This window comes from Nycticebus coucang, chromosome 3 (genome assembly GCF_027406575.1).
Source record: "Nycticebus coucang isolate mNycCou1 chromosome 3, mNycCou1.pri, whole genome shotgun sequence".
Classification (NCBI taxonomy): Eukaryota; Metazoa; Chordata; class Mammalia; order Primates; family Lorisidae; genus Nycticebus; species Nycticebus coucang.
The window spans coordinates 121448793-121463421 of record NC_069782.1 but is presented as its reverse complement, the minus strand read 5'-3'; the positions used below and the strand labels follow the sequence as shown (position 1 = coordinate 121463421).

The 14629-nt window shown below is 39.9% G+C and overlaps 1 protein-coding gene across 5 annotated transcripts in view; it reads left to right on the top strand.

Annotated features, from left to right (window-relative positions):
* Window positions 1–14629, top strand: part of CPEB3 (cytoplasmic polyadenylation element binding protein 3) — a 190859-nt gene that overhangs the window by 150289 nt on the left and 25941 nt on the right. For all 5 annotated transcript variants that reach the window (XM_053582708.1, XM_053582712.1, XM_053582710.1 and 2 more), the window contains 2 exons: window positions 1437–1551; window positions 12563–12744. In XM_053582708.1, coding sequence (XP_053438683.1) covers window positions 1437–1551; window positions 12563–12744 — 297 coding nt within the window. The remainder of the gene's footprint in view (window positions 1–1436; window positions 1552–12562; window positions 12745–14629) is intronic.

Sequence of the window (14629 nt, the reverse complement as noted above, 5' to 3'; positions counted from 1 at the left end):
TTAGGGTCCAGTCAAGGGGTTTTGAAACTGTAATTGGCAGAAATTCTACCTTTTGATTGGAAGTGCTCCTGGGTATAAGCCAAGCCACGTAAGAAATCATCTGATGTGTTTCCTTGCATTAAGTGTTGATATTTGAGCAATACGGAAAATAAAGAATTCTGTTAATATTAAGGAAATGAAAAATCAAGTGTTTTGTTTTCTATTTTAATTGGTGTGGGGAAGGAGAAGCATGTTTCTTGAGGACAGACACCAGGTTCCCCTTCTGTACTCAGTGGCTTCTCAGAGCATATGGCTGCCTGCCTAACTGGTTGGTTTTTAGGCAGTGCAAAACTCAACCTTTAGATGTAAGAGGGTTTTTTTGTATTTTTGTTTTGTCTTGAGATATTCTTTGATAATTCAGCTATGACTAAAAGGAATATGTTTCAAGGCTAAGATTCTAATGAAATACTGTACCTTTCCTGTATGATACAGTAGTAAAACTGTGAGACTTGGCGCCTGTGCACAGTGGTTATGGCCGGCCACATACACGGGGGCTGGTGGGTTCGAACCTGGCCCTGGCCTGCTAAACAACAATGACAGCTATAACAACAACAAAAATAGCTGGGCATTGTAGTGGGTGCCTATAGTCCCAAGCTACCTGAGGGGCTGAGGCAAGAGAATCTCTTAAGCTCAAGAGTTTGAGGTTGCTATGAGCTGTAATGTCATGGCACTCTACTGAGGGTGACAGAGTGAGACTCTGTCTCAAAAAAAAAAAAATAAAAATAATAGTACAAACTATGGGCACTAAAGCAGAGTCCCAGTGAAGAAAAATTACCAAATGGAAAAAAGTACAGCATAAAAGTTTCTTTTTCTACTCTTTAAAATTTTACTTCATTTTCTAGGCTTACCTTTACTTAATCATCCTGGTCTAAGGAAATTAGATAAATCACAAAGAGATAAAACACTCTAAGTGCTTCAGTGTTTGTATCTCTGGTAATTGTGTGCTAACTTGTTGAGTGCTAACTGTATTAAATCATATTGCTGAAAGATAAGGTGTTTTAATTTTGGAGGGAGGTGAGAAGTGAAAAGCCAGACTTACAGGGATTGCTAGAAAATATTCCTTAATGCTCCTGTTCCCTTTCTTTGTATGAATTCTTAAAATGCTAAGTGGTATACCATGGTAGGTTGTAAACACTCTATTCTATCATGTGGTAAAATAAATCTAATTCAAAATGCAGAATATTCATGGTATATGTATTTGGAGTGTTTAGTACAGTACCTGTAAGTAGATTCTCTGAGTTCTATTGAAAGGCATTTAATGCAGATTACATTAACTCATTAACTGGGGTCATGTACTTTGTAAAATGCACAAGTCAATGGGTTTGTCTTTAGTCATCTTATTCTCATTTGGGGTTGATGGAAATGAAGTAAGGACCAAGTAAACGACTTTTTTTCAGGTGCAAATTCGACCGTGGAACCTAAGTGACAGTGACTTTGTAATGGATGGTTCTCAGCCTTTGGACCCCAGAAAAACTATCTTTGTTGGGGGAGTTCCACGACCCCTTCGAGCTGGTGAGTGGAAATAGTAATACCACAACAACTCAAATCAACAAAATTCCCGATGTATCTAATTTTAAATATTTTCCAGGTGTCCAATCAGCTATATGCAATTCAAAAAGATGGCTTTCGTGCCATTTTCACTGAGCTGAAATCAGGATTAAATGTTTTCTCCCAACATGCTTTATTTTCTTATGGTGTGGAGTGAATTTCATTTAGCAGTTATGTAGAAGGGATGAATTCTATTTAGTGCTTTCCTATTTAACTACACATTTTAAAAATAATAATACATTTGGCAATATGTATTCTTATGCCAATTAGACTTGTTATATATGACCAAAAAAGGAGTAACCCCATCAGAAATCTGTCCATTTAAGCTGTGTACTCACTCAGTAATGAACCAGCCGTTGCTGGAAACTATGCCTCTGGGAATCAAATTGAACTCTTCCCAGGTGAAATGGGTCCTATTTTTTCTATGGACTTCGAGAAGTGAATTTTATGTTTGGCATCTTTAAAAGCTTCTCTGTTATTTTTTTGAAGTTCCTTTCCAATAAAGTAACGGTGCTATTGGATTTGAGCAGAATCATAACCACCTGGAGAGTTTGAAGTGATGCTGACCTGATAACTTCAATATGTATTTAAATCCTAAGTCAGATCCTGTCAGCTGTACATCAGCTTCCCAATGATCCGTGTTATTGCCAGCAGAACATAATGAAATTATTTCTAAGATCTAACTTTTTAAAGCACTTGAAATAATTGAATTTAGTTTAGTTTTGGTTTTTTTTGTGGTTTTTGGCCGGGGCTGGGCTTGAACCCACCACCTCTGGCATATGGGGCCGGCACCCTACTCCTTGAGCAACAGATGCCGCCCCTGAATTTAGTTTTTAAAAGACCAAAAAACAAGGTTACTATTGCCACTGTAGTTGTAAAAGTACATTACTTCTGTGTTATTTATAAGCAAGTAGGCTTATTTCTGCCTAAAAATTAAAACAAAAAGCAGAAACTGTTAAAATCAAGTTGTGAAAGCAGAATTATAAAACATAGCTTAAAGCTATTAGACTGTATGACTTTAGTGACTTCTTAATTCTGAACCCCCTTTTTTTTTTTGAAACAGTCTCACTTTATGCCCTTGGTAGAGTGCGGTGGTATCACAGCTCACAGCAACCTCCAATTCCTGGGCTTAAGCGATTTTCTTGCCTCAGCCTCCCAAATAGCTGGCACTACAGACACCCGCCATAACGCCCAGCTATTTTTTTTGTTGCAATTTGGTTGGGGCTGGGTTCGAACCCACCACCCTCAGTGTATGGGTGAGGTCTCTACCCACTGAGCCATAGGTGCTGCCCATGAACCCTCTTCAGCATTTCTAATATAGTTTGAGTTTTTAATTCTGAACCCTCTTCAACATTTCTAATATAGTTATTCAAATCCCAACTCCAATCTGCATTTAAAAGATAACTTTTGATCTATATAAAGATATATTCATAATTCTATATTGAAGGACTTTTAAACATACTAATTATGACTGTGGAGTTTATAATAGTTTTTACAGCATTTCAGAGAGTCAAGTATCATTGGGTCTTATTTTCATTCTAATGGAAAACTGCCAAATGAAAGATGGAAAGCAAAGCAGCAGAAATGCTTCCCGTTTATCTGCGAATAAAGTCTAAGATGTAGCCCTTTGTTTCTGAACTGCTTTTTAAAAAAAATTGTTGGTGGGGGTATTGTGGAATATTCCTGACTTTTCTTTTTTTTTTTGTAGAGAGAAAGTCTCACTTTATGGCCCTCAGTAGAGTGCCGTGGCCTCACACAGCTCACAGCAACCTCCAACTCCTGGGCTTAAGTGATTCTCTTGCCTCAGCCTCCCGAGTAGCTGGGACTACAGGCGCCCGCCACAACGCCCGGCTATTTTTTGGTTGCAGTTTGGCCGGGGCTGGGTTTGAACCCGCCACCCTCGGTATATGGGGCCGGCACCTTACCAACTGAGCCACAGGCGCCGCCTGACTTTTCTAATTAGTATTATGTTTAGGATTGGAGAGGGACAAAAATCCTCTTTGATATCTTACGAATAGACAGTCATTGCTAGTATTCTAGCTATTCCTTTTTGTAACTAGCTACAAGCACAGACTAGTTTTAATATTGTAGCCTCTCATCTTTTTTTCCTAGATAGGAATCTGAAAAACATTTCTGCAAGAAAAAGTCCTATAGACATAAAATAACAGAACTAGCTTTAACTTCTTGTGTCTATTTCTAAGTCACAGACATACTATTTTACAAACTAAATTCCATTTTGTATTATTGTTTATTCTTAACTGTTTTAATGATTTGGAAGGGTAAGCAAGGGCCTCTGTATCATTTTTCTTCTATCCTGTGAAGATCTATTTTACACATTTTATGTATGATCACACTGACACCACAAAAAAGGAACCACAGGCATAAAATCACATTCTTTAACATTCTGTGTCTGCAAGATATTGCAAGTTATAATATTAGACAAGAATTATATTTAGTTATCTAGTCAGAAATGGGATTTTTGTGTTCCCTGCCTTAGATAGTAATACTTTTCATAATTCTGGATGTTGTCAAATTTTTTAAATTAAGCTAAATTTTTTTGCTTCAAAATTGTTTTGTTTTTATAGTTATTTGGGCAGTAATTTAAAATCACTTGGTTTAATGGAAATATCCCCCCTTGGATATAATGGAAATATCTTTTTTTTTTTTTTTTTAATGTTGTTGTCTTTTTTTTTTGTAGAGACAGAGTCTCACTTTATGGCCCTCGGTAGAGTGCCATGGCCTCACATAGCTCACAGCAACCTCCAACTCCTGGGCTTAAGCGATTCTCTTGTCTCAGCCTCCCGAGTAGCTGGGACTACAGGCACCCGCCACAACGCCCGGCTATGTTTTGGTTGCAGTTTGGCCAGGGCCGGGTTTGAACCTGTCACCCTCAGTATATGGGGCCGGTGCCTTCCCGACTGAGCCACAGGCGCCGCCCTATAATGGAAATATCTTAACACTTCCATAAGTGTAGCTCGTTTCTAAATGACTACATAATCTATATTAATGTCTTATAATTGTATTATCTATCCCAAGACTTCCAGATTGAGGTCATCTACTCTGGACAAAAAGAGCTAACATTTGCAGCTTTTATCCATATGCATAGAATTGGGTTTCTTTGGAACACACTGAGCTTTGTGAAATGGAGTGTGCCTTGGAATAGGAGACTTTTATTTTTCTTTACATTTTCTCCTGTCTTTCTGCTGGTAATAGAAGACCATTTTTATTTTTATTATTATTATTTTTTTTTTTTTTAGAGACAGAGTCTCATTTTGTCACCCTCAGTAGAGTGCAGTGGCATCACAGCTCACAGCAACCTCCAGCTCCTGAGCTTAGGCAATTATCTTGCTTCAGCTTCTTGAGTAGCTGGAACTACAGGTGCCCGTCACATCACCCAGCTATTTTTTTGTTGCAGTTTGGCCGGGGCTGGGTTCAAACCTGTCACCCTTGGTATATGGGGTCAGCACCCTACTAACTGAGCCACAGGCACCACCGATAGAAGACCATTTTTAAAGGATTTCTTTTTCACCTTGCTAGAGAATCTTAAGTTGAATATAGTGCAGTTCACTTGAACAATAAGCATTTATTGAGCAACCACTTTATTCCTAGCATCATGAGAACATCCCACCATCATGTTAAACTGGTCATCACATGCAAAAAGTCAAAGATTTCAGAACAAAAGGAAACAAGAAATGTGTTCACAGAATGCTAACGCAGAGGCTGACTATTGTGGTCATTGAGATAACAGGTGTGAGCCTAAGTGGGATGTTCCATCTTTGGGAGGCCAAGTCTGTAGGATTGCTAGAGGTCAGGAGTTTGAAACCAGCGTTAGCAATACAGTGAGACTCCATCTCTACAAGAAAAAGAAAGGAAAGAAAGAAGGAAAAAAGGGGAAGGGAGGAAGGAAAAGAAATTAGCTGGGTGTTGTGGCTTGTACTCTTAGTCCCAGCTACTTGGGAAGCTAAAACTGGAGGACTGCTTGAGCCCAGGAATTTCAGGTTGCAGTAAGTTATGATGACACCACTGTACCCAGCTTGGGCAACAGACAGAGACCTTCTTTCTCTTCAAAAAGAAAAATTAGCTGGATGTCATGGTGCCCACCCTTAATCCCAGCTATTTGGGAGGTTGAGACAGGAGGATTGCTTGAGCCCAGGAATTTGAAGTTGCTGTGAGCTATAATGCCACAGCACTCTAGCCTGGGCAGCAGAGCAACACCCTGTCTCAAAACCAAAAACAAAAAAGAGTGCTAACTCAGAATTAATTGGAAGCTAAATTATATTCTATAACGTGATTCTCAAATTTGAGTTTAAAATATTTGAGATCATTTTTTATTATTTACAAAAGGGTATTGTAGTTACAGACCTATGGAAAAATCTTAAAACTATTTTAAGCACTATTTACCGTGTTCAACAGGTAAAATTTTAGATGCTAAGTAAGTAGATCTTTACCTTATCCTGGGTTAAAATCGTTTTTTACCATGTTACAGTGACTAAAATATTATCAAATAATTATTCCTTGTGAAGAATCTTGTGAAGTTTTTATATTTGATATTTCCTCATTGTAAGACAGGGACCATTATCACTAATAGTTATTCTGAATACAGTTCTATTCCTTTAAACAGAACTACACTAACCCCTAAAGAAAAAAAAGACAACCTGTTTTAAGCAGTATTATCTTGAGTTTAGATTGCTCTGTCTGGTCTTTTGACAAACCTTCTTTTTAAATTTTCATGATAGAAAAAATCACGGTTCTATAAAAATAAAATTGAAAATGGGAGACTATCAGTGTAAAATCTAGATGAGTTTACTCATCACCTGATTGAGTAAGGTGAGGAGGTTGGTGGGTTTCTCTAGGTCAGATAATACACATTCCTACTGTCTCTTGTCCCTTCTCTTTTTTTTTTTTGAGATAGAGTCTTATTTTGTCACCCTTGGTAGAGTGCCAAGGTGGTGTCATAGCTCACAGCAACCTCAAACTCTTGGGCTCAAGAGATCCTCTTGCCTCAATTTTTTTTTTTTTTTTCCATTTTTAGTAGAAACGGGGTCTCACTCTTACTTAGGCTGGTCTCAAACTCCTGAGCTCAAGCAATGCTCCCATCTCAGCCTCCCAGAGTACTAGGATTACAGGCATGAGCCACTGCACCTGGCCTCTTGTCCCTTCTTTCCATCACTCCCATCAGTGACAAAAGCAAGGCAAGGATAGTTTGCCTCAAGTCTCCCAGTGTTTTTCAATACTTTACCTTTCAGGTCTTGTTTTCTTTGTACTCCCTCCCTCACCCTACCCCATGCTCTCAAAGGCAACAGGTAGACTTAGCATGCCACCGTGTGGCTATCGTTAGTATATTCTTTGGACAGTCAGCTCATGGAAATGGACAGTTTGTCTGAGTTCTCTACCTGCTGCCTACCTGGAAGAACAACAGCATGTTACCATTGTACATTCGTGTTAGTCAGTCCCCAAGCTACAAACGTCTGACTTATATATAACTCACACTTATGAACAGAGGCTATTACAGTAAGTCCTTGAGTTATAAACATCCAACTGACGTATGACTTGTACTTGCAAATGGAGGATATTATATATTATATGGAGGCTATTATATAGTGGGTAAATGTACCTGTTCCAATGTACATACAGATCCAACTTAAGAACAAACCTACAGAATCTCTCATTGGTAACCTGGAGACTGCCTATATTACATAAGCAACATGTCTTTCTGAATCTCCATACAGAAATAGCCCTGTCGTACATCCCTTATGGCATTAGTACTTCTCTAAAATGCACATCTCTTCACTCTAACAGGAAATAAAAGCCAGGCTAGAGGGTTATGAGACCACCAGAAAAAAGCAGAGAATTAATTATCTATACTATTTCCCAGTTTATTAACAGTGAGTACATCTCTGACCTCAACTTCTTGGCTTAAGCGTCTGATTTGAGGACTGCCTCAGTGACCAGACTTTGGGATCTATTCACTTCTAACCTTGATGAGGCTTGACAAACCCTGTCTTTCTCTGTGAGGAGAGGCGCACAGGCTGTTCTTCTGTCTCATGTCTTCCTTCTGGAAATTTATCAGAGCAGGCTCTGCAGAACAGATTAGTCTTGAAATTGCTCATCTAAGGCCCTGAAGCCTACCATTTGCTCGCTTATCTTTGGGGCTCCTGTCTTTACCAACTATTGCTCTGATGATTCCTTTCTTTTTCTCTCCTACTAATATTCTGTGAGGGATCCTAAAATTTCCTTCTCTGCCTTCCCCTACCTGCTGTTATGAGGATGGCTTTTCTATGTGAGGTAAAAACTTTTAAGGTAAATATTCAGTGATATATGGAATATATTTAAAGATCATATTTCTTAAATCTTTTTTTTTTTTTTGTGTGTGTGGTTTTTGGCCAGGGCTGGGTTTGAACCCGCCACCTCCGGCATATGGGACCGGCGCCCTACTCACTGAGCCACAGGCGCCGCCCTATTTCTTAAATCTTTATAAGATCATTTATTTCAAACATTCTTCATGGGTTGGGTTTGAAATGTAATTAAATGATAGGAATCAGAACCTGGGGTGAAGCAGGGTGGGAGAGTCATCATGATTTCCTCTCAGGTAATACCCTTTCAGATCTCTGTGAAGAATCAGGAGCAGGAACCATAATTGGGATTTAGATTCAACAGGGGGTTTTGTGGGGATGCTGTGTGCTCCGCATAGCTGCAGTGTTCTTGTTTCTCTCTCTAGCGTATGGCACAGTGACAGTCATCACAAGAGCCAGCATGTGTATTAGACTCACAGTGGTTGTTGCTACCACCATTGAAGTTGTTCATGAGATGACTTGAGTTGTCTTAGGAGCACAGAACATCTTGTCCAAAGTACTACAGTATGCGCTTAGCTAAAGCTACCAGACCTGCTAATTTCCCACCCCTGTGGTGACCACAGAGACCCTGTGAACATTGTGTGCACTGGAGGGGGAACAAAAAGTGTTTGGAGGAGTCCTGACTTCCTCGTGGACTCTAAGCCTGCTGTCAGCTCTTTGTGAACTCCAGACTCCTTCACCTCCATGCCCTGTTCTGATAACCTCATCTTCCTCAGTTTAAATGTTAAGAACATGTTCCTAGGAGGAACTTTGTCTTTGCCCTCTGCTGAGTATGGTTTAGAAGGAGGATTCCACTATCGTAGGCTTAGTAGCTGGTTATACTACATTCTCTGGATGACATGCATTTTTTTTTTTTTTTTTTTGAGACAGTCTCACTCTGTCACCCTGGGTAGAGTACCGAGGCATCATAACTCACAGCAACCTCAAATTCTTGGGCTCAAGAAATCCTCTTGTTGCAGCCTCCCAAGTAGCTGGGACTATAGGCACCCACCACAATGACTGGGAATGGATGAGATGCATTTTTGATAAATTGATCTCAGACTTCATAGATAATGCTGTAGCATCTATATCTATGTAGATACAGATATCTATATGTCATCTATGTCTATATCCATGAAGTTTTTAGTTGACTCTTGCTAGACCTTAACTACTTTTTTTTTGTTTTTCTTTTCTCCCTTCAAATGGTCAAAATTGTGGCCCTTCTTCTCCAGTTTTCTCCCATCACAGGAAAGTACTTTACATGATGTTTCCTATATTAACTTATGGTATTCATTCTAGAGGATCCTTTAAAATCTCGTTTCTGAAATGAGTTATGCATTCTGAAATAACTAGCTAAGTTTATCTTCTAGATTAAAAAAAAAGAGGGCAGTGTCTGTGGCTCAAAGGGGTAGGGCACCAGCCCCATATGCCAGAGGTGGCGGGTTCAAACCCAGCCCCGGCCAAAAACTGCAAAAAAAAAAAAAAGGAAAATTTCAGACTGGAAATTTATAGAACTCAAGGAATGCTTGCTCTGGTGTTTCTTTTAGTTATCTCTACAGTAGTGGGTGAATTCATTATTTTTAAATCTGTTTTTAGAGCATTAAAATTATTGAAAAAAGTGGTTACTTTTCTCAATAATTAGAAACACTTTAGTACGTGGGCGGCGCCTGTGGCTCAGTGAGTAGGGCGCCAGCCCCATATGCCGAGGGTGGCGGGTTCAAACCCAGCCCCAGCCAAACTGCAACCAAAAAATAGCCGGGCGTTGTGGCGGGCGCCTGTAGTCCCAGCTGCTCGGGAGGCTGAGGCAAGAGAATCGCGTAAGCCCAAGAGTTAGAGGTTGCTGTGAGCCGTGTGACGCCACGGCACTCTACCCGAGGGCGGTACAGTGAGACTCTGTCTCTACAAAAAAAAAAAAAAAAAGAAACACTTTAGTACGTAAATGACATCCCTCTGGTGTTTGAGCATGCATGTAGTGTGAGTTCAGCCTGCAGGAAGTATCCTGAATGAAGACTTACTGATTTAAGTAAAAGACTTACTGATTTAAGGTAAAAGACCGAATGCAAGCATCAGTTGTTTAACTGTTACTTACTTCTCTTCAAGGGTGATCACAGGTAGTGAACTTTCTGTAGTTAAAATACAGATTAGAGTAGAGAGAAAGATGGGAAATTTTCATATTCTCCTTCCCCCAAAATTCTTCCTTAAGTCACCTTGCTTTCTTCTAGCTTCTCAACAAAAGCTTAGTTGGCTCAAATATCTGCAGACTTTTTGATGGTCAAGAAAATGACTGTATATTAGCTCATAAATGGAAATGATTTATTTATAGTAGTTTTCATAAAAGTATACATGAGTGAAGGTTTCTGGTTCTTATCAAAAGTGCTTCATTTAACTGCCAACGATATCAGTCATGATCTAATCTCAGGCGCATGAAGGTGATTTTCTAACAGATAATCTCACAAAGAATAGAATGCTTGTGCTTGTGCTTCTTTGAAATCAGAAGATCCTGAGGATAGTTCTTTAAAGACCACTATAGTATAAAACATTGGTTCTCAACCTTCCTAATGCCACGATGTATTTTCCTTGTTACAAGGGCGTCGCCCACAGGTTAAGAACAGCTGGTATAGAAGAACCTGTGGTTGAACTCCCCTCCTTAGCTGCAGCTTCAAGCTTGCAACTCATGTGCCTTCTTTCTAAATCATGTGCTTTTTGGGGTCCTTCATACAGTGGAAGACAAATGCCATTGAATTTTTGTTCTTCTTCTGGCCACTCCCCTGGCTTAGAATGTGTTCTCTCTCTTATTCCATGACAGAGGAACTTTGGTCTTTTAAAAATTAGTATTTAGTTTACAGAGTCCTGAGGTTGTTTAATTTACTAAGCCCATTCAACCAATAAGGGAAATTCATTAATGACTGCAGTTAACAGTTAATTCTACCTTCAGTTTCTTGGTTTCTGTTACTGCAGTAACATTAGCCATATGAGGAGATCATGAGACTGAGCTCTGATGTTCAGGATATGTGCGTGATTCTTGTTGCACTGTGTGAAGGAATGTCATCCCCAGATTCTGCGTGGATACTGCAGTCAGAGTCTACCTGGCTGTAATAGATGGTGCTCCCTTTGCTGATAAGACTGAGTAATTCTGACCACGACGGCTTTCTGCTGCTCTATATTTAGTTGCATTTACTCTCGGGCTTAAATATTGCTATCTCATTTTCTCACCTTCTGGAAATTACCTGTTGGTTGTAGGTGTTTCTTCCTATTAAAAATAGGCACTTAGAAAAATTATCACCAATATTAGGCAGTTTGGTATGGAAAAATATTGTGAAATGGCAGAAAGATAGCCTTTCTGACAGGCCAACACGATTCTTCTTAACTGCCTCAGCAGTTTCACATTACAGAAACTAGAACATTTGGCTTTCCTTCTGTTTGTAGACATCCGGTGGGGTCCCTAGACTATTCAGCCCCTCAGCCCTTGCATCTGCTGCAAGTTAATTCCCTGACCTCACCAGGCTACACAGCTTTCCTTTTCCTTAGGTACTGATTTTCTGTGTCACTCTCCTGTGTGACAGTCTTTCGCGTTGGCTATGGCTCAATTCATCATCTATGTTCCCCATCCTCTTCTTTCCAAATACTGTCTGTTCTTGGGTCGCTCCCTGGGGTAGGGCTGAGTCCTTTGGACTTTTATATGAGTAGCCAGGAAGAAATGGTCATATCTAAAGGCGGTGCTGTTCAATGTCAAGTAAACAATTATCCCCAGGCAATCTGGCATGCAGGTAAGTGCTACCTGTCTCTCCATGGTGTTTTATGGTGGAGATGACTTTCAAATATTAGACCTTTGGAATGGTCCAATTTCCAAACGCCTTCTCTACAGTGGTTTTATAAATATACGTATACCAGTATAAAGGCGTATTTGGAAGAAACATGGCAAGAAGTACAGACCAGGTCTCTGGGTCTGGTGCAGGGTTCAGGGTGGGTATGTTCTTTCTGCTTGTGTAGCAGCTTAGTACTTTGTGGCATGTTGTAAGTGCTCAGTAAATGTTCATTGCTGCTATTATCATTACTAGTGTTATTATTTAGAATTCAATGGCAGAGGTTAGTGTGGAGATTACTCAGTTGGGATAGAATATACTCTTTAAAATCTTTATTATTTTTAAATTGTGTATATTTACTTTAAGGCTGTGAATGAACTATAATTATAACTATAACTTAGTCCTACAATACAGTAATGTGACAATAGTAATTACTTTCAGTCTTAGAAGTCAGTAAGTAGGACTGTTTCTTATTAACTTGTTAGGAGATCATGAAATGCTTTGCCTACCCAGGCAGGACCCACTCCACTGGACTAAGCAGTTAGAAACTAGGATAGGAGGATTATTGACAGATCATTTTTTTCTATACCATTGCTAAAATTCTGATGTTTGTGTGTTTATGTTTGTAAGTTGTTAATTTTTTTTTTTTTTTATAACATCCTGTGAGGAGCTCCCCTACTTGAATTGTAAGGCTGGCATGGACATTCTTCATGATATTTAAAATGGGTTTTCCTTTTCTTAATTATACTGCATGTTCTGTAAATAATTCTTCCTTCTCTTCCTTCCTTCTCTTGGGCAAGAGTACCTCCCAAATACATATCTGTGTTTATTTTCTTGCAGTTGAATTGGCAATGATCATGGACCGTTTGTATGGTGGTGTCTGCTATGCTGGCATTGACACAGACCCAGAGCTGAAGTATCCCAAAGGTGCTGGCCGTGTGGCATTCTCCAATCAGCAGAGTTACATTGCAGCCATCAGTGCTCGCTTTGTGCAACTCCAGCATAATGACATTGACAAACGGGTAAGCAACTACTTAGGGTGCAATTATTATGCAAAAGAAATGAAGTTTGTGTTGTTGGCCCCCAGGAAGAAAAGTACCTTGTGATCTTAAGGGAGCAGCTCTAAAGAGAGCACCCTTGGTATTTAAGGCATTAATGAATCTTCTGCCTCACTCATCCCCAGAGTGATGTTACACTTATGAAAATAACCCTGCAGAATTTAGCATATCAAACTAGTGCTGTTCAAAAGATGACACTAACAGTGTATTAACAAAGGTTGAGAGCTAGTGAAGTATTTGACCTACATAGTACTCTTAAAACAAACCAGCAAACTTGGATTAACATTTAAATGTGTAGGATTATACAAAAAATGTTGAACTTGGTGATTTCTTTTAAAATGGCAAGATCATACATTGTGGCAGTCATTCAAGCCAAATAACTGCTGTCCCCTTCTAATTCTCTGCCTGATCCCCAGTACTTGCCCATTCAGTCATAGATGCTTAATAAACCTTTGCTGAATTAACACATGGTGCTACTTGCAGGGTTCTTTTACCTGCTGCTGCTGTTGCTGGTAGATTTGCTCCTTCATGTATTCATGGTATTTAGGAATCTGGTATACCAGATTCAATTACAATGAGACTGCACTTGCACCCATCACTGGCAATAAACATAACTCAAGAACCTTAGGTTCTCATCTGCATGGAAATTGCTTTCTTTGTTCCTCTCTGAAGCCATAACTAGTGACTATACAGGAGCTAGATCTTGGAGATGATGAAGGAGAACCTAGGGAAGGGCTCCGTTTCCCCATGCTTCTTCCTTTCCTTTGCCTTCGCCTTCATCTTACCAATCCCCTGGCCTATTCTTTCTTAGAGGGAGGTTCATTTGCCCCTGGGATTATAGTAGTCTTTGAACCCCTTTAAGAATCACAATATATTCAAATACTTTTTGTGCTCATCCCTACTGCTAGGCTCAGAACCTCAATATTTCTTGCCATAAGATTCAATATTTCTTGCCATAAAATTTAAAACTAGGTAATAAAAGAGGGAAATGGTTAACATGATTGTAGACCTTATTATGAAAATGTGTTTAGAACATCAAACCTCTCAGGGCTCAGGAAAGCTACTGACTATTCATTATATTTGGGTTACCTATCCTTTTTTTTTTTTTTAAAAGACAAAGTCTCACTCTGTTGCCCTGGGTAGAGAGCTGTGGGTCACTATTCCTCACAGCAACCTCAAACTCTTGGGCTCAAAGATTCTCTTGCCTCAGCCTCCCAAGGAGCTAGGACTACAAGTGCCCGCCATGACACCTGGCTAAAGTGTTACCCCTACCTTTCATATCTTAGCATAGACCTTGATAAACACTTAGGGTAGGCTGGCCACAGTGGCCCACACCTAGTTCCTAGTACTCTGTGAACCAGAGGTGGGAGGATCCCTTAAACTCAGGAGTTTGAGATTAGTCTGAGCAAGAGCAAGAGCAAGACACCATCTCTACTAAAAATAGAAAAAATAGCCAAGTGCAGTGGCACACGCCTCTAGTCTCAGTTACTTGGGAGGCTGAGGCAGGATGATCTCTTGAGCCCAGGAGTTTGAGGTTTCTATGAGCTAGGCTGAGAGCATGGCACTCTAGCCCAGGCAACAGAGCAAGACTGTGTCTCAAAAAAAAAAAAACCCCAAAACAGGCTCGGCACTGTAGTACAGTGGTTACGGCACCAGCTACATACACAGAGGCTGGCAGATTCAAACCCAGCCCGAGCCAGCTAAACAACAATGACAACTGCAACAACAACAAAAAAAAATAGCTGGGCATTGTGGCGGGTGCCTGTAGTCCCAGCTACTTGGGAGGCTGAGGCAAGAGAATTGTTTAAGCCCAAGAGTTGGAGGTTGCTGTGAGCTGTAATGTCATAGC